Source organism: Quercus suber, unplaced genomic scaffold, assembly GCF_002906115.3.
Source record: "Quercus suber isolate HL8 unplaced genomic scaffold, Cork oak 2.0 scaffold_275, whole genome shotgun sequence".
Classification (NCBI taxonomy): Eukaryota; Viridiplantae; Streptophyta; class Magnoliopsida; order Fagales; family Fagaceae; genus Quercus; species Quercus suber.
In genome coordinates, this window is record NW_027069731.1 from 306620 (window position 1) to 328319 (window position 21700).

The 21700-nt window shown below is 31.0% G+C and overlaps 1 protein-coding gene across 1 annotated transcript; it reads left to right on the forward strand.

The window, feature by feature from the left end:
• The first annotated feature begins 14608 nt into the window (after positions 1-14608).
• On the forward strand, positions 14609-20984 carry LOC112012859 (protein NLP2). Its single transcript, XM_065781671.1, has 5 exons — positions 14609-14629; positions 15990-17045; positions 17834-17881; positions 17996-19007; positions 19880-20984. Exons 1-5 carry the CDS (start codon positions 14609-14611, stop codon positions 20761-20763), a joined length of 3021 nt encoding a protein of 1006 aa, XP_065637743.1. The 3' UTR covers positions 20764-20984.
• Positions 20985-21700: the final 716 nt, after the last annotated feature.

The following is a 21700-nucleotide window of genomic DNA, read 5'->3' on the forward strand; positions in this document are numbered from 1 at the left end:
ACATCTCTTTTAGGAATTAAGGATGCATATAGTTGGTACAAAGGCTGCACCTAAAAAGTCAAAAGAATTAAAATATGATACAATCTCATCATGTGAAGAAAAAGCAGAAATCTAACATTGTATTGGTTGTGTAGGTCTAGTATCCGCTGTTTATAACCTCAGTCTACAACTACAAAGGTTAGGCTTTTTTGTAGTTGTACTCTGGTTATATAATGTATTAAAAATTCGGTTTAAAACACTGTTATTATTTTTGTGTGTGTTCTAATAAGTATTATTATTTACTCAAAAAAAAAAATTGGCATGTTCCTCCATTATTATTGGGTTATAAATATTGAATCTAAAAAAAAAAAACCAAAATAATAAAATGATATATTTATAGAAATAGAGATTTGGAAAAAAAAAAAATTTAAAAATAGTTCAATTTAGGAAAACAAATTATTTTCAATAAATTTTAGAGAGAATAAATTATGGATTATATCATATTAAAATAATTATAAAGTGGGTTTACGACTAGTTTATATAATATGGTAATATTTTATAAAAGTAATCCAATTTGATATATAATTAATGTGTCATTGTACATAATAAATCTTTCATCTAATGAATATCTATTTCCGGTGCCTGTTTGATAAGGAATTAAACAGAAAGAATGATGTTCGAGCTCAGTTAGTTGCTTTCTTGGACTGTGCTTAAATTATATATAACGTTAAACTAATTACTTGTCAAGAGTTTTATAACTCAACAATATTATTTGATTTTGAAGAGGAAAAAAATACTAGTTACTTTTGCCTTAGTTTCCTTTGACAACATTTGAGGGATACAGATTTCCATCTGAAATTTCACAAGCTCTTTGAGCATAGTGGATCTGTTTAGGAAATGGGTGTAAATTACTTGTTCATGTGAAATGAACCTGAAAGATGTTAAGGGTATTACAAATTCTAGTGCATAAACTTTATAAATTATGTGTCAACTTTTTAAACACTAAACAAAAAATTAATTAAGAGATTTATTTAATATGTTGATGATATGACATCAGTTATATAATACATTCATTGTCATCTACATTTTCTCAATCAACACGCAACAAGTTTGTAGTCTGATTGGCACCTACTCCCTATCCCTAATTCCCATGTCGTGGTTTTGACACCTCCTTCCAAATCCAATCCCAAGAAACAGTGAAGCTTTATATGGTCTTTTGTTCAGTACAAAGTATTTTAAAGTTAAAAACAAAAGCCCTTTACCAAACCAACATTTTGGAGGTTTAGTGAGGGCAGTAGTTTTTTCCACTTTCCTATTCTCAGCACTTGATTAGGAAATTCGAATTTAGTCAAGCAGTTGTAACTACTCTTTCTCTTTCTTAACCAATATATGTCTCCAAAAAAACGCTTATGACCTGTTTGGTAGTCCTCCATCTTTGTGATTGTATAAAAATATTAATTAATTTGCAGACTAATACTCTTAGGTTTTTTTTAATGACATTTAAAAGCAATAAGAACAAGAATAATCTTTTAATTGGTTGGTAGCAAGAATTCAATTCTTGGTTGATAATCGGAATAATCTTTTAGTGATTATAATATTAAACAGAATCTTAATTGAATAGATCCAACTAAAGGGTACAAAATTTTGATGCCTATACATGTTTATATACTAGCTTCGGACCCCATAAATGCTCTGGACCTCTTTTTTTTTTTTTTTTTCAATGTAACATGTTCATATACCTAGACCTTGTCACTTTAGGAACACAGATTTAAAGTTCTTCCACAACAATTACTAAAACTAGCCCAATTTTTTTTTATGTATTAATGCCACTATCATCACAAATTGAAATCTTGAACATACAAAAAAGTGTATCCATCATTTGTCAAACTATGTTAGATTCGATTGCCGGCCACACACACAAATTAAAACCATTTAATCAAACTAGCTGTCTTGCTATAAGATCTAATGTTAATTTTAGCAAATATATATAATTTTAATTTATATGAGTTATGACACATGTAATGAAGATTCTAATCCAACGGTTCGAAACAAATTTGGATCACTTTGACGAATCTTTGAGCACCATTAATATATCCTAATAGATTAGGATGTTATAAATATTGAATCTAAAAAAAAAAAAAAAACCAAAATAATAAAATGATATATTTATAGAAATAGAGATTTGGAAAAAAAAAAAAAATTTTAAAAATAGTTCAATTTTTTAGGAGAACAAATTATTTTCAATAAATTTTAGAGAGAATAAATTATGGATTATATCATATTAAAATAATTATAAAGTGGGTTTACGACTAGTTTATATAATATGGTAATATTTTATAAAAGTAATCCAATTTTATATATAATTAATGTGTCATTGTACATAATAAATCTTTCATCTAATGAATATCTATTTCCGGTGCCTATTTGATAAGGAATTAAACAGAAAGAATGATGTTCAAGCTCAGTTAGTTGCTTTCTTGGACTGTGCTTAAATTATATATAACGTTAAACTAATTACTTGTCAAGAGTCTTATAACTCAACAATATTATTTGATTTTGAAGAGGAAAAAAATACTAGTTACTTTTGCCTTAGTTTCCTTTGACAACATCTGAGGGATACATATTTCCATCTGAAATTTCACAAGCTCTTTGAGCATAGTGGATCTGTTTAGGAAATGGGTGTAAATTACTTGTTCATGTGAAATGAACCTGAAAGATGTTAAGGGTATTACAAATTCTAGTGCATAAACTTTATAAATTATGTGTCAACTTTTTAAACACTAAACAAAAAATTAATTAAGAGATTTGTTTAATATGTTGATGATATGACATCAGTTACATAATACATTCATTGTCATCTACATTTTCTCAATCAACACGCAACAAGTTTGTAGTCTGATTGGCACCTACTCCCTATCCCTAATTCCCATGTCGTGGTTTTGACACCTCCTTCCAAATCCAATCCCAAGAAACAGTGTAGCTTTAGAGCATCCACAGTAGTGGAGCTAAAAATTTAGCTTTTTAGTTCCACCAAAAGTTATTTTATCTATTATACCTACACACATGCTACAGCAGTGAATTTATTTTAGCTTTCAACACAATAAAATAATATAAACATCACAATAAAATAATATATCTACAACAATAAAATAATATCTCACTATAATAAAATAATATATTCACTACACTCATACATCACAGCCACAGCCACACACAACCACCACCACCACCACCACAGCCCACAACAAAAGAAAAAACAAATAAACCAAGTCCACACATCACAGCCACACAACACAACCACAACCACCACCACCACCACCACCACAAAAGAAGAAAAAAAAAAACAACCAACCACCTACCACACCACCACCACACCACAGCCCATAGCAGGAAAAAAAAAAAAACAAACAAAAAGTGCTGATCGGCGTGGGACGACAACGGCGTGGGACGGCAACGGCGTGGATGGCGACGGCGTGGGACGGGATGGCGTGGGCTGAGGCGTGGGCTGGGAGGGCGACGGCATGGGCTGGGATGGCGTGGGACGACGTGGGCTGAGGCGTGGCGTGGGACGGCGACAGCGTGGACGGCGACGGCGTGGAGAGATGAGAACCCTGATGAGAGAGATGAGAGCTTGAAGAGAGATGAGCATGGTAAGATTATTTTAATAGGAGGTTGAATAGAGAGTGTACTATTAATTTTTTTTTTTAGATGTGTGCTATAGTGCACATCTATTTATAGATGTGCACTGTAGCAAATCAGCAAAAAATTTTAGGTTTGCCTCCACTGCTGCAAGGCTTTTTTGGTATATTAGTGGAGCTAAAATAACATTATAGCTTTTTAGCTCCACTGCTGCAAATGCTCTTATATGGTCTTTTGTTCAGTACAAAGTATTTTAAAGTTAAAAACAAAAGCCCTTTACCAAACCAACATTTTGGAGGTTTAGTGAGGGCAGTAGTTTTTTCCACTTTCCTATTCTCAACACTTGATTAGGAAATTCGAATTTAGTCAAGCAGTTGTAACAACTCTTTTTTCTCTTTCTTAACCAATATATGTCTCCAAAAACACGCTTATGACCTGTTTGGTATTCCTCCATCTTTGTGATTGTATAAAAATATTAATTAATTTGCAGACTAATACTCTTAGGTTTTTTTTAATGACATTTAAAAGCAATAAGAACAAGAATAATCTTTTAATTGGTTGGTAGCAAGAATTCAATTCTTGGTTCCTAATCGGAATAATCTTTTAGTGATTATAATATTAAACAGAATCTTAATTGAATAGATCCAACTAAAGGGTACAAAATTTTGATGCCTATACATGTTTATATACTAGCTTCGGACCCCATAAATGCTCTGGACCTCTTGTCACTTTAGGAACACAGATTTAAAGTTCTTCCACAACAATTACTAAAACTAGCCCAATTTTTTTTTATGTATTAATGCCACTATCATCACAAATTGAAATCTTGAACATACAAAAAAGTGTATCCATCATTTGTCAAACTATGTTAGATTCGATTGCCGGCCACACACACAAATTAAAACCATTTAATCAAACTAGCTGTCTTGCTATAAGATCTAATGTTAATTTTAGCAAATATATATAATTTTAATTTATATGAGTTATGACACATGTAATGAAGATTCTAATCCAACGGTTCGAAACAAATTTGGATCACTTTGACGAATCTTTGAGCACCATTAATATATCCTAATAGATTAGGAGCCCGGCCCCATTACCAAGTTTTGAAAGATGAAAGTGATGTGATTTACCATAAAAAATGAAAAAGCATATTGATCAGCTGAATATGCCCTACTTTTGTCAAAATCAATTAGCTATATATACGGGTTTTGAGACCGTTTTGAGTGACAAGTAAGTAATGTTGTTAAATGAGAGAAGCAAATGTTGATTGCTAAAAAAAAACACAAATATTATTGGTACATAAGATTTTACTTTGTGAGATTCAAATGAATTATTAGGGGTACAGTCATGTGACAAATTTCTAACTGAGACTAAGACCGTTATAATTTTTATTTCTGCAATGTCTTTGCTAATCATGTTCCTAAGCCTTGATTCTAGGGTTAACATTTTGTTAACAGTCTCATTTTGTTTGTCAATGTAGATTCCAATTTCCGAATTATTGAGATCATGATTTATGACTAACTAATAAGTTTCCTGTGTGATGCACGGATAATTTTGTAATATTTTATGTAAGAAGTATTTTGAGAATGTTATACATATATTAAAATGAAAAAATAATCTAAATTTGATTAAAGAAACATATGCATTTTGAAATATTAAAAATTAATTTAGTAGTTTCACTGCACATTTGTAGCCTTCTCAATGTAAGTTTAATTTTTTCTTTTTAAATCATGAAACCAAAAATAAATACAAAAGAGTAACAGGACCATGAAGATTAATTAATCTATGTTGTGCTCACAGATTGCATATCATGAAATGAAAATATGCCCAACTCTCTCTCACTACCTTCTACTCATCAATAATGCGACATTAAGAGATGTTGTGAGCAAGTGCATATGTTTGTGTCATATAAATGATTTAAAACTACGGTAAAAAATATTACCCGTAGAGATTTCAGCAACTTGATGGTGGGGAGAGACCAATATGAAAGAGGTGGCAGCCCCTCAGATTACTCTTTCTCTCTCTTACAAATGCTTTGTCAAACTTAGGTTATTTATTTTGGTAATAGTAAACAATGTGTTTCATATAACTGTCCACTACATTTTCGTGTTTCTCTCTCTCTTCCTAGTGCCTTATCTAGTTAGTTGTTAGTATTAGTCCTTAATTATTTTTTTTTCTTTTGTTTTTAATACTAAAATTGAGGTATGCTAAAAAATATGAAGAATAGAGAAGTGTGGGGTATAAGCTAAGACAATCAATGGGAAATTAATGAGATAATAGTAAAATATAAGTTAATGTAAAATTTTGGGTAACAGTAAAAAATGCTTAATAAATAGAAGTAAAAAAAAAAATGTTAAATGTAAAATTAAAGTACCATACGGTAAGAGCTCATGCACTCTCACATGAGATCCATTTTTTTTTTCCCATTAACATAATTTTTATCTTTAGCTCTGCAAATTATGAATAACTGCAATAAAACAAAGAGGAAGCACTAACTCACTTGAAGTTAAATAGGAGAAGCACTAATTTTGATTGGGCAAAATAGAAGAAAGAATGTGTTGGACTTAGGAAAGCACTAATTGCATATGTTGCTTGTGATTATCTTTCAATGTTTTATGTCCATTTGGATTGAAGGGGAGGGAGGAGGAGTAGAGTAGATTTGGCTCAAAATTAGTTGATTTTCAGCAAACTCTACTCTACTCTACTCTCCTCCACTTCCCCTCCTTCCCCTCTCAATCCAAAAAGGCCCTTAGAGCATTACGCTCCACCACTAGCAATTTTTCTGTACAAAAATAAAAGAACTTAGCCTTGGACTTTTGTCTCTAGGACTTTGATCTTAATAAAAAGAGTTAATTTTTAACCATTTAAATAAAATTAGCATAGTTCGGGTAATGCACTTTTACTACAATTCTTATAAACTTCACATTCTACTAATGGTTTTAAGAATGCTATACATATATTATAGCATAATTGTTATAGAATTTTGTTAGTAATGAGTTCATGATAAGAATTAACCAAAAAAAAAAAAAAAAAACTCGTAGAGGTTTCATTGGCTTGATGGTGGTGGGAGGTCAGCTAGCATGGCGATGGTGGGAGGTTAGCCAACATGACAATGGTGGTGGCCCCTCAGATTCCTTTCTCTCTCTCTCTCTCTCTCTCTCTTACAAATGCTTTGTCAATATCAAATTTTTATTTTGGTAATTGTGAAATAGTGCATTTCATTTAACAATCAAAAATATTTTTGTATCTCTCTATCTCTTCAAGGTACCTTATTGGGTTAGTTATATTAGTCCTTAATTATTATTTTTTTGTGCTTTTGTTTTTAATACTAAAAATGGTGGGTATGCTAAAAGACATGAAGATAAAAGAAAATTGTGGTGTAAATTAACTTAGTTAATTAATGAGATAACAGAAAAAATAAGTTAATGTGATATTTTAGGTAACAATAAAAAAATAAAAAATAAAAACCTTAATGAAAAGAGGTAAAAAAAAGCTAAATGCAAAATTAGAGTGTTACATGGCATGGTCTCATGTATACTCACATGAGCTTTCAGCTTTCATATAATATATATATATATATATTGATATTGATTACTGTATACTACAACTACAACTACAACTAAGAAAGAACATGAAACAGAAACGGAGAAAAAAAAAAAGATTAAATGCAAATAGACTCCCAACGGTATGAGTTATTATCAAACACATCCTCGATTTTACAAATTTTACTTTTTAAGTCCTTGCAATATTTAACACAATTCACCACAATATTAGATTTTCTTCAGTTTTATTAGACGGAAAATGACCATCTAAGCATCACAGGAGCCTAAACACATTCATGGTACTTGATTCCTACCTAACACACATGCTCATTCTGTCATTTTCGTCAACATAAATTGATGAAAATTTAACAGAATGATCAATTGAGTTATTTTAATACCACAAGAGTTTTAAAAACCAGGTTTGTAGCATAATTGATGTGTTTGATGATCCATAAAAACCAGTTTTGTAACATAATTGATGTGTTTGATAACCTATATCACAAGGGTCCCTTTACATTTTACACCCGAAAGAAAACCAATTGCTAAAGAAGAAAAGCACAAGCACAGGGTTCCTATTTGTCATTGAGTTGTAAATTCACTTCATCTGACTAGACCTCAACGTCAGAGTGGAGAAACCATTGGTTCATAATCTAATGTAGAGGATGCAAGTGGACGGGTCACATTAAACCTTAGAATAATAGATTAAAATTTCAGCTTTACCAGCATTTCTGTGGAAACACGTAAGGAAACTTGTTTATTAACATTATGGTTGGTGATTTAAATATTTTATGTATTTTTTGGATAACAATTCGCCGCTTATAATTTACGTCAATCATACAAGATAGTATGAGAGGAACATATAATATAAAAATATTATGGTTTAAGTTTATTGACTAGAATTAAATATCTATACTTATCTACAGTATGATTACACATTAGCATTATATTTCATTTTCAATGACTAATCAAATTTGTTAGAATAACATCGTGTCCCTTTCACATGGCACAAACTTTTTTTTTTTTTTTGAGAAATCGGAAAGAACTTGTTATTAAACATGGCACAAACTTGATTGTGTATTATATTACTACTGAAGATGAAAGATGTGACTTGTATTGTGACACAACTCACAATCATGGTTTGCTGCTATTTAAAATAATCATCATTGAACTTGTGTAAAGCAAAGGGATAATTAGTTCGATGCATGTATTGCATCAAATAATAACTATATATGTGTTTATTAGTTTTAATTAAAATAGTAACCATGATTTATTTAGTCTAGGTACTTTATTTATTTATTGATGAGTGTCTAGTTGCTTTATTTTTTATATATATGCCACTGGGTTAATTACTTGCCAAAACTAGCTAGGTGGAAGATACTGATCAAAAATTTGTGCATGCAATCAACATTAGATGATGATCAGAACTTGCCAGGCTGAGTGTAATTGGGCCTACCATTTTTTTTTTCTTTTTCCCTACCAAAACTGATCACTCTAGAACCTAAAACTGTTGAAACTTTAAAATCATTCAACTATTATAGACCCTTACCATTGAACATTTGCACTATGCATTCAACTTAATCCAATAGTTCTGGGTCTAAGTCTTATTAACATATATATTACAGTAATTACAATTTTTATTATTCCTAGGTCCCATCCAATGTTTTAGGACACTGTGAAGTTGTTCAATGTGATGGGAGTTACTAAATATGATTCAATTGCCGACTTTTACGATTCTATTACTACTACTGTGTATGATACCAAAAGTTGTTTGTTTGAGTGTATATACCAAAAGTTGTTTGTTTGAGTGTATATTGTGCAGGGGTGTGTTGAGTCCCATATAAGGTTTTTACTAGATGAATTTTGGGTTTATAAATGATTGCAAGGAGCTCTAATGATAACTTGACTAGTTCTATTAGGATATAAATGCAAATATGGTTAGTGCTTTTCCTTGGGTGGGTTACACTAACAATTCAAAATCTTAAAAGTATGGAAAAGAAAAATAAGACTAGACTAGTATTTAATTAGGGTATAGCAAAGATAAGGTTAGGAATTTTCCTTGGGTCTTGTGTGGTTATGTATGATAAGTCCCACATCGAACATATACTAGATTGATTTAGATTTTATAACTAACTATAAAGAGTCTCAATTATAATTAGTCATTTTAGGGTATAGCGCATGTGTGATTAACACGTTTCCTTTGTGAAATTAGTTATAAGGCTCACATTGAGCATAAAATAGGTCATTTAGATTTTCTAAATAACTACAAACAATCCTAATTATAACTAGTCTTTTTGGAGTATAGCGCATGTGTGATTAACCATTTTCCTTTGTAGACTTCTAAGAGCCAAATTCACCAACTTTGTATAGTAAAAAAATTATATATAATTTTTACCATAAAATGAACTATTGGTATTATCAATAAATTACAAAAAATATTTTGATATATTATGAACTTATTTACAAACTTAAACAATCTAATATCAAACCTAAATAAGTATATTTTTATACATGTATACATATAAACTAGTACTATTATATTGCGTCTCATACTCATGAGTTTATTCACAATAGTCAAGCCTAAAATTAAGTCTAAACTTAGCTCTTTTGCTAAATAAATAAACATAAACAAATTTTTTCTTGAACCATATATATCTGTTGGCAACTTGGTTTATTTTTAGCCCTAAGTGTAAGTATTTTAGAAATTTCTGTTATTATTTCAAGTGTTACTTTGTAGATGCATAAAAAAAAGTGTTACTTTGTCGGCAACAACTGTAAAACTTGCCGGCTGCGGCCTTACTTAGGCAATGCGGATTAATGAGGCACTAATTAGAGTAGTCTAGCTAAGGCATGATGAAAATCTCTTTCACACTCTTTCTCTCTAATTGGAATCTCTATTCATGACTGAACAAGTTTCCACATTTGGCATTTTCTGCATAAGAATAGAGAAGTAGTTGATTGAAAAGAAAAAAATTAAAATAATAAGGGAAATTGCTAATGCTAATTCCAGTCATCTTGTTTGGGAACCCATCACTTTTTTTTGGTTCCCTTGAATCAATTTGACTAGTGCTAGTGTATTCCCATTTCTCACCCATTTAGCCTCTATATTTACCATCTTAATAAGAAACTCAATTTTTGAATTTTCTTTTTATATAAATTTTATTAGGAATCAAGAAAGTAATTGATTTGACTAATTTGGAATTACATTGTTAGACGCGGCTAATCGTAATTTAGGAGCTCGTGATCCTTTTAAACCTTAAAAGGTAATTCAAAACGTACTAACATACATACGTAACATGCATGGACCCTACAAAATTTTATCTGAGAAGAAATTAATTAAAGTTGCCCACTCTCAAAATTTGGATTTCTTTAATGGCTGGGAATAACTATAACCATGGATTAAGCTTAGAGAGATTAACTTCACGATATGTCAAAGATTAAATTTGCGATCAGAGAGAGGACGACATAAATTCTTGCATATTCTTTACTAACTAATTAAGAGAAACACAAATGTAGTTAATTATTGGAATTACTAACTACTAAACTTGGAATTCAGTTGCCATTAACAGAAAGTTACAAGAATTCTATAATTTACCCAAATGTAACATCAAAACATCCAAATTAACATCAGTTTCAAAAGACAAGTAAACAAGAGGTGACAAAATTGTGAGACTTTAGTGATGTAAGACTTTGGCGAAAATTCTGATTCAATTGCTATTAATTAATTTTGAAAGTAATTAAAAGTTAATTATGCGAGTTTTGTATTTGTTAGAAGAAATATATTGTAGCTGCAGCTACAAATTGTTTCACCCAACATGACCTAAATTAATTTTGTGAAGTGGCAAATTATTTATCTTAATTTGGTTATGTACTTTTTGTGGTTAGTTTGTTTGTTTGGGTTTTTTTTTTTTTTTTTTTTTTTTTTTTTTTGTGGGTGGGGTGGTATTCTTTTTACTTAATTTTCTGTGACTATTCAATTTTTTGATTAATAAAATTAACTTACAAGTTACAACATAGTGCATAAAATTAGAGACAATGTCTCCAACTAGTATGTCCTTTTATAAATAAAACGTACGTAGAAAGCAAAATTAAGGCTATTGAGTACACGGATGTATTTATCTTTGAGGAAAAAAAATACATAACTTTACACTAGTATCTACAGCTTCTTTTTCGGTGAATGTATAAATTTAATTATATTATATATTTTTATGATTATATATATAAATTATGTACATGCAATTGGTATGTTTGCGTGTATCAGACATATGTTTCCTTTCCAATAGTTACTATTATATAATGATTTTTTCTCATAAACTTTATAAATTTTTATGTAAATTAGAATAATTAATTATGAAATACCTAACCAGGTTGGTTTCTAGAAAAATTATTAATTATATGAGATATTATCAATTTATATAACTGATAAAGGTTTAGTTATATTTATATAATTCAGTTCACATGCAACTAAATGTTTAAACCAAAAGACAACTGTGGGAAGCAAAATTGAGTGTTTAGAAATCTTTAACTCTTAAAATTCTTAAAATGACACTTGTCACTATTGATTGCTCATGTTGTTTGGCTGAGTTTGCATATATTATGAAATTCTAAAAGATAAATCACATTACCTGTAACAGCTCTAACTTGTTAATTAGGTAAAAAATTATCTATCATGGCAAATAAAAATTAACATATTTGGAGATTTGATTCTAAAATCTAAATCCCTTCCATTAATCCACTTGACCAATAGGTTAAGCTATAATAATTAGTTGTATACCATGCACAAATGGATATATCATGTAATTAAGATAGAAATATTTCATTTCGAATTAAATGGTATTTTATATAATATATATAGATAGAAATAATTGAGGCAAATTGTTTTCATAGATAAATACCAAAATATCTCATAAAGTCTGAGTTGTAAGTCACTCCAACTTATTTAGGTAATTGAGAGTCACTGACTGATACATATCATAAAATTATATTCTCACCATAAGGATGGTATTGTAAAAGTCATTCCAATATTGAAAGTCATTTTTAATTACTGTGCTACTTTCTATTAATTTACTGTAATTCTAGAATGAAAGTTAAAACTTTTCATTGGACTAGAAGACTCGCAAGGAGGTTCATCAAAAATAAAAATAAAAGACTCGCAAGGATTCTTTACCTTTTTTATTTGGTACTGTACAAAGTAAAAATAAAAACTTAGGGTTAAAAAAAGAGGTCATTGTCATTCTTTTTGACGCACATACCAAAGCACTCCTGTGAATATATGAAGCTGGAAAACCGTTATGGATGGGTTGCATAAACAGTACCAGTTAATATATATATATATATATATAGAAAATTCATTAAGCAATAAGCACACTATTTTAAGATATAGTGATGAATGTGATTTAGTGCCGGTTAGGTATTGATGAGTTTTAACCGTTTATTTTTATATAATATAGAATTTTAACCAATTTATCATATTGTTTTCAGTGAAGACCTTCGAGATTTGAATCCCTTAATTTCAACTATGAAATTATTAAAGTTTTAAATTTATGAAACGTAAACACTAAATTGTGTAATTTTTCTAAAAGGTTCAAATTTCAAATTTAACCTCAAAGTTATTTCTAGTTAAGAGCAATTAAAGTTATAAACAAGTTGAACTAAGCCGTATATTAAAATTTTAATATTATTTAATTAATTTAATTTTGAACAGATGAGTTCAACTCAAACATATTGCTAAATTATATTGAGATTAGATTCTTAAGGATATGGTGTAAAACTCATATTTACTTCTTAAATCCTAAATCCACATCATCTTATCACATATTCAAAATAATACAATCACGCCCAATCAATTCTAATAATTATATATAAATCCAACAAATTAGGAGTTTATTAAAATATTATTAGGTGTGATATGATGTATTGAATTTTAAATAAAATGCTGATATGACAATCTTTTATTGAATAATGTAAAATATGGGTTTTACACCCATCCTTATCAAATTTGGACTCAGTTAGATTACATGTTCAACTTGGTTTTTTTTTTTTTTTTTAAATTGAAAAAACTTGAGTTTTTTTAATGATTTAATTTATTAAATTAACTTATTCTTTTTGAATATATAATAAACATTATGGTTAAATAATTATTTTACCCATTCACAAATCTTATTAATAACTAATAAATAAACTGTAGTTGAAAACTTGAAATCATATTTTTTGAGTAAACTAAATAGAACCATTTTTATTTATAGATTAATTTATGAAAATTAGGCTCACAAAATTTTGTATTGTTAGAGATATATAAAATTTTACTAAAAAATGGATTATCTATATTATGAATAAATTATGAATAAGGATTTGATATCTTATGAACTTTTTTACATAATTACTTAATCCAATTTCAAGTCTATATAAATATAATTTTATACACAGAGACATATAAATGTATATATAATTATATATACTTATCTTGAGACTCATATTCACAAGTTGTTGTGAACACATTATTGTGTTGAATTTGACTTGTTTAATATTCAACCCTACACTTAGGTATGAACTTGTTCATTTGCTAATAAATAAATATAAACAAGATTTTTCTTGAGTTGAGCTTGAATTATTTAAAAACAACTCGGTTCATTTACAATCATTAAAAAAAAAAAAAAAACTCTTAAGTGAAATTAGCAAAAATTTGACAAACCCTAGTTTAGAGTCTAGACACAAGGTAATAATGTGCCATAATTAGGCGGACCATGTAAATTGTACCATATCAGCTACATTGTTTATATATCAAAATATGAATATATAATATGCTTAATTTTGTTTTTGAGAATCATACATAATATGTGCAGGCAAGCTTGGGCTGCAGAAAGTATCTAATTCTTTCCATTTGAAGGGAGAAACATACGAATAAACCTAGCACAACAACACGTACAACATATAGATATTAACCATGGTTAAGGACCCAAACGGCTATAAAGTTTTGCATTAGAAATGAATTAGAATCTTTATTGATGGTTGTCACCAATCAAATATCTAACATAAAGTGAGTATATATATATATATATTAACCATGGTTAAGGACCCAAACGGCTACAAAGTTTGCATTAGAAATTAATTAGAATCTTTTATTAATGGTTGTCACCAATCAAATATCTAACATAAAGTGAGTTCCAGATAACTTAACTGGTAAAATTTTTTATGATTGTATAAGAGATATGAGATTCAATCTCCGTTTACAAAAAAAAAAAAAACGGATTTTTGTTTTGGTATGATAATAAAGAGTTATTATCAGAAATAGACGCCATAAGTTAAATTTCTCTTAAAAAAAATCTGACATAAAAATAACGCCCAAACAACACTCTAACCATAGTTGTATTAATTGTTGTTAACCCTAGAGTTAACAAAATGCATTTTTTTTTTTTTTTTTGGATATTGACTTAGAATCTTTTTAGTCAATGGACCCACCAATAAAACAGGTAAGAATCATTTTCTTAGAAACAAGTTGTACATAAAAAAAAGTTTAAAAAAGAAATAAAAATCAGAGGGCTAGGGCTAGCTAGAGCCTCAAATTTCTTAAGGAAAAAAAAAATGGAAAAAAAGAAAAAAGAATAGAAGTTTATATATGGATTTAATTAAGTAATGTAAGACTCATCCTTTTCGGTGTTGCCTGCACGTGTACGCAATTCTGCACCCATTTGACAGTTTGTAAGTAGAAAGGCAAGGAATTAGCTCGTGAAGACATGTGGCACATAGATAGCACATCAACAAGGCTGTAATCAAGTTTTTCATTGAAAAGAAATATGTTTATAAATACATAACATGGACGTACGGAGAATCATAAGGAAGTAGTATATTTGGATATCAATCTCTATCTCTCTCTCTCTCACTAAGAAAATTGAGAAAGAAATTCATGAAGCATGACAGAGAGCATGGATTGTTGACTTTACAAGCACCTTATACGTATGGTGAATGATGAGGATGGCATGTAATATATATGAGAATTGAGAAGCTATAAGCTTGTAATTACCTTTTTTTTCCCTTCTTGTGGGTCCTCTTAAATAGGAGATTCTCTCTAGGTTTTTATTATTATTTTTTTCCTATGTTTATTTGGGGTCCTTAAATAGTAGTAGATTCTCGAGACACGCACAAATATATATAGCCAAAGGCAATAGTACTATTCTAAAAACAAGAGCAGTGCAGAATTGAACTGGGAAAGTAACCTATAGTCTTCATTTGCTTTCTCAAAGGAGAGAGACAATCTGCTATAGTAGCTCTTCTTTGTTGTTGATATTATAACCCAGCAAGGAATTGTGGTGGACATGCACAACAAGTGAGATTTACAAGAATTTCAACAAAGTGATTATGTGAGTTGCTTTCTCTTAATTCTTTCCTTGTTTGCTGTCATATCTTCTTCATACCTATAACCATCACTTCAGTCTGTTTTCAAAAATGATTTTTTTTTGTCCCTATAAAATCTACTTTCTTGATCATGTTTTTAAATCACAGCAGATTTGGTTTTTTTGTTTTGTTTTGTTTTGTTTTGGTTTTGGCTTTTGGTTTTTGATTGTCATGAGTAGAAATTAAAGCTGCTGCATGAGATTTTAAAACCAAGCAATTTAGAGAAGTCTATATGGTTTGTGTGAAAACAAACCTTCACATGTCAAATTTTCAAGCAAAACCATACTAGGTTTTATGTTTTCAACCTTTTAAAAAATCTTTATGAAACAGCAGTAGGTTTTTTTCTTTTCTGAAATGCATTTGTGATTGCAGTTCACAAAAAACAATTTTTGTTGACGATGTTTCTGGGACTCGGACAGATTTGGTTTTTGGATACAGGCAAAGGGATTTATAGTACTTCATGAAAGTTCCTCTTCTTCTTCATCTTCTTCTTCATCTTCACGTGTATTGGATCGTAAAAGCGTGATCTTCTCTGCAGTTCAACATAAATACATACAGACATACATAACAACAAGCTCTCTAAAAACATCATATACAGTGTACAAAACTCTTACTTCTGTGCAGTCTCCTTGTGAAATGGAAATCGAAAGGAAGCTCAACATGGAATACAGTGGCTTTACACCAAATAATTCTACAGCATATGGAAACTTCTCAGACAATAACACCATGGCATCAGATTTCATGGGTGAACTTTTATCTGAAGGGTGCTGGTTAGAGACCTCAACTGGTGGCTTCAACTTTTTGCCTCCAGCTCCTTTACCTACTACTACTACTACTACGTCTCGTGCTCTCAATGACCCTTCACATTACTATTTGCCTTCTCTTGACTCAAACCCTCATCAGCAAATCTATCAAGAAGATCAGACTGAGGGAGCTTTTCCTGAATCAGAGAGTATTCTAGTAGATGGCAATGAACTTGGCAGAAGATGGTGGATTGGTCCAAGGGCAAATCCTGGTCCTTGTTCCTCAGTGAAAGAGAGATTAGTACTGGCCGTTGGATACTTAAAAGAATGTACAAAGATAATGAATGTGCTTATTCAAATATGGGTGCCAATAAGGAAAGGAGGGAGATATTTCCTTAGCACATATGACCAGCCTTATTCCTTTGATCCTAATAGCAAAAGCCTTGCAGATTACAGAAATGTTTCAAGGGCTTATCAGTTCACAGTTGAGGAAGATAGAGAGGAATCTGTTGGGATCCCGTGTAGAGTTTTCTTGGGAAGGTTGCCTGAATGGACCCCTGATGTTCGTTTCTTTAAAAGAGATGAGTACCCACGTATTAGTTATGCACAGCAATATGATATTCGGGGCTCTCTAGCTCTTCCTGTTTTTGAAAGAGGTAGTGGAACTTGCTTGGGAGTTGTTGAGATTGTCACAACCACTCAGAAGATCAATTATCGACCTGAACTTGAACATGTTTGCCAAGCTCTTGAGGTTCTTCTTCTACTTCTTAATCTTCTTAAACATGATCCATGAATAAAATTGAAAATTATATTCATTTTGACAAAAGAAATATGTAACTAAAACAAATTTTAAGCCAATACATTATTTTTTCTTTAAGTATGATAGAATTTGAACTTATATTGTCTCCTCTTCATTATGATTATTCTTTGTTATCATGCCAGAACACCAATCTATTATTAAACATTCATATAGTTAATAAGAACTGGATGGTATCCAACCAACATATACATCATCTACATTTTTAAATCCAATATCACTTATTTTATTCTAATCATTTTCTATTTATATGCGCTAGAAGAAACCATCATTGATTTCTTATACCCTCCAATTTCGTCGATATTGCTTAATTTATGTGACAAATTTTGTTAGCTTAAAATGAGAAAAACATTCGAAGTTATCCACATCGTGAGAGAATCTAGAAGCACCTTTATAGATATTATGCTCTTATTTCCATTTATGCTGTCTATTCTTTTAGGTGTTGTGCCTCCCCCATTTGCATCATTCAACTTTTGTTATTTATATCTAAGCTATGCCTTCTCTTTTTGCTTCTACTTTGATTATGGATACTTTGTTGAATGAATTTCCCTTTTGCATGAACTTTCCTTTTTTTTTTTTCTTAAATAAAAATCCTTCTAAAGGCTAAAATGATAATGGATTTTTTTTTCTTCCTATTCTTCTAGTACAATAACTCATCTATTACGTGTGATCCATATAAAATGCAACGTACTTCTTTCTTACAATTGTATTTTAATTTGCAGGCTGTTGATCTTAGAAGTTCTCAATACTTCAGCCCTCCTACTGTGAAGGTATGAGGATATGTTACCCTTTTACAATAACTTTTTTTTTTTTTGAGTGTCTATAATTTTGATATTCATTTCTAATTAATATTATAGGTGTGCTAATTAGTTTCTTTTCCTCAGGCCTGTGATGAGTTGTACCATGCAGCACTGAATGAGATAGTAGAGGTTTTGACATCTGTTAGCAAGACACATAGATTGCCTTTAGCCCTAACTTGGGCCCCTTGTGTCCAACAAGGTAAAGGTGGATGCAGACATTCTGATGAGAATTTTGCACACTGTGTTTCAACAGTGGACACTGCTTGCTATGTTGCTGATCTAGAAGTATTGGGGTTTCTTGAGGCTTGCTCTGATTACCACTTATTTCGAGGCCAAGGAACTGTTGGGACTGCCTTCACTACAACAAAACCATGTTTTGCAACTGATATCACTGCCTTTAGCAAGACAGAATATCCTCTCTCTCATCATGCTAGGATGTTTGGGTTACATGCTGCTGTGGCAATTCCCCTTCGAAGCATCTATACTGGCTCAGCTGATTTCGTGTTGGAGTTTTTCTTACCAAAGGATTGCCAAGATCCTGAAGAACAAAAGCAAATGCTCAATTCATTGTCCATTGTGTTACAACAGGCTCGTAGGAGTCTACATGCTGTGGTTGAGAAAGAACTTGAGGAAGAAGAAATCTTATACCCAGTTAAGGAAGTGGTAGTTGCTTCAGATGGGAAACCAACTAGTTCTACTACTACGAATTTGAAAGAAGCTTATTCAAAAGAGTCATCCTGGGTTGCTCATATGATGGAGGCACAGCAAAAAGGCAAAGGTCTGTCTATCCCTTTGGAGTATCAGGAAGAAGAACCTAATGAAGAATTCAAGATGACAACTCATTGGGATAGTACTCAAGTGGGGTTGCGAAGTGGGCAAGCATTTTCAGACTCTGGGGCTCAACTTCAGCAAAGTTCTGAGTCCAAGGGTAGTGCTGAGGGTGGTGGAGATTCTTACTCTTATGGTGGCCGACAATCCTCAGGTGGAAGAAAAGCTGGGGAGAAGAGGAGGACCAAAACTGAGAAGACTATAAGCTTGCCAGTTCTAAGGCAATACTTTGCTGGGAGCCTCAAAGATGCTGCTAAAAGTATTGGAGGTAGGAAACAATCCATTATCATTAATAGATAATTAACCTGCCAAGTATAGACTTAATGTAAATTCATTTCTATCCCTATTTACATGCTCCTTCGTTATAGAGAGAAAGTGAGCAATATTAATATGACTCTTAATCTCTTATTTATTTTCTTTTCACTATCATTTTTATGTTCTTTTCGAAATCTCCTGCTTAGGCGTAGTTTTACTATTGGAAATGTTAGAAAAATAAATAAATTGCTATAGCAAAATATTTCAATTTCTTTATATATACATGTCTATATAATTGAAAAAAACTTTCCTAAGCATTGAGCAGCCTGCTATTAGCATATTTTCTTTGTATCTTAGAAAATAATCAGGAAACCTATTCATCCTAATTATTTGTAGATTTTATGCTAACTGTTTTAATAAGACATTAGACATATAAAAATTGATAATACAAATTCTTCTCACTTTCTATTTTATGATTCATTCTGATGGCAACTTACTTCTTTAAGCTTAAATTCTTCACAATTTTTAAAAGTAACCATTTTTGGCTGCTCACTGGTTGCAGCATGAACCTCTTGTTATATGAGATTCCTTTAGCCTACTCTCTTTATATTTGTTTCTGTATATTTATTGTCTTTTTATTAGCATCTTTTATCATAGGAGTGGCAGCTCACAATCCTTGGCATCAAATAATTAAATTAAGTATGCGTTTGGATTAGCTTTTTTTCCCCCTTATTTACTAAAAATTAACAGAAGTACAGTGGTACCTAAAAAACATTTGAGACTTTAAAAAACTATATGTAAAGCAAATTTAAGCTGTTTTTTAATACACTCTTTTACCCTAAAGCTATAATATAGTTGGCTCACAACAACTTCTCTCAATTGCAGTGTGCCCCACTACTCTGAAAAGGATATGCAGGCAACATGGGATTACAAGATGGCCTTCTAGAAAGATTAAGAAGGTAGGTCACTCTCTGAGGAAACTCCAGCTTGTGATTGATTCAGTCCAAGGAGCTGAGGGTTCCATTCAAATCGAATCTTTCTATAATAGCTTCCCAGAATTGAGTTCCCAGCAGGCAAACAGTCCTATCTCATCCTTGAACATGAGTGACTCAAAGGACCCACACTCTAAACAAGAGAGTGGCTTATTTAGCTTTGGTTCTGGTCCCTTAAAATCTCCAGCTTCTTCATGCAGTCAAACTTCTAGTCCCAGTATCTATTGTACCACTGGAGTAGAGCTACATAGCACAAGCATTAATGCTTTGAGTAGTGCAGACACTTTAATGACTGAAAACCTTGGTGGGATTTTGCATGGGGCTTGCAGTGATGCAGAACTACATGCCTTGAATCTTCAACAGGAACCAAACCTTATTCATAGAGTTGAAAACCTCAAGTCATTTGGAGAGCATCCGGGTCTTGAAACTCTATCTTGCTTACCAGGAAGTAGCAGCCAGAATTCAAGAGATGGGGGTGCTTTTAGAGTTAAAGCTACCTTTGGTGATGAAAAAACCAGGTTCAGCCTGCATCCCAATTGGAGTTTTGGAGCTCTACAGCTAGAGATTGCAAGGAGATTCAATTTAGATGATGTTAGTAGAGTTGATATCAAGTACTTGGATGATGATAGAGAGTGGGTGATTTTGACATGTGATGCTGATCTTCAAGAGTGCATGGACCTATTTAGAGCATCCCAAAGTCACACAATCAGACTCTCACTTCAGCATGCTTGTAATCAAAGTCTTGGAAGTCCCTTTGGTAGCAGTGGCCTGTCTTAATTAATTAAAAATCATAGCTGGTTTCTGTTTAGCCTATGGTTTTAATTAGGTTGAGAAGAATACAAGAGGTTAATATATGGATTCTGGTTCAAGTTTTAAAGAGCTAGCAGCTTGTCAAATGGTGGAGACAATTAATGTTATAATTACAAATTCTAGGAATATTCTGTTCACTTTTATGTTTATCTTTTAAGCCATTCGATCTTAGTTCGAAGATCAATGGATATTTTAGACGGAATAATAAATTAATTATTACTTATGAAATTTTTAATTAGGACCATTTTAAGCATTTTGGCTTTCACAAGAATCATGTTATATTACATTAAAATATTGTTTTTCATTTACAAGCTTATACCAAAAAAAAAACCTTGTACCTTCCTAAGATGACTAATTTTGATTACAATATCACTTTTCATATGGTTTCACTACAAATACTAATTGCAATAGATCACGTAAGTAATTATGAAAAAATTGGTATCATGAGATATAGAATAAAAAATAGAGTTAAACAGAACTTAACACATAATTTAGTTGATGGCTAGAAGTCTTTTAGTAGGTAGGGTTGGTATGGGAATTGGAAAGCCGATCTGGAACTTGCCCCTTTTTTTTTTTTTTTTTTTTTTTTTTTTTTTTTTGCTTTTTTGTTTGTAGATAGAGAAAGTATATGTATCTTCTCTTTTATAACTTGTGAATTTTACATAATTATGAACAGAAAAAATGCATGTTATATACATAAGAGTCGTGTAGAATTCACACAATGTGAAAGAAAAGTGATATATCCAATGTATGAGATAATTATTGTTGTAATAAAGTCAGTTGAGAATTTACATTTTAAACTTCTCATATAGTTAGGATCTGCAAAGGTGGTCCCATATTAATTGATCGGTGCTATTAGATAGAAAACAAAGATGGCTTTATAAATGTCAAGAAATTGTTTTAA

Bases quoted from the DNA above. Each gene is read 5' to 3' on its own strand.
- LOC112012859 (XM_065781671.1), top strand. From the start codon at position 14,609: ATGGACCCACCAATAAAACAG. The intron at 14,630-15,989 runs GTAAGAATCATT...TTTTGGATACAG, and splicing joins TGGACCCACCAATAAAACAG to GCAAAGGGATTTATAGTACT. The intron at 17,046-17,833 runs GTTCTTCTTCTA...TTTAATTTGCAG, and splicing joins ATGTTTGCCAAGCTCTTGAG to GCTGTTGATCTTAGAAGTTC.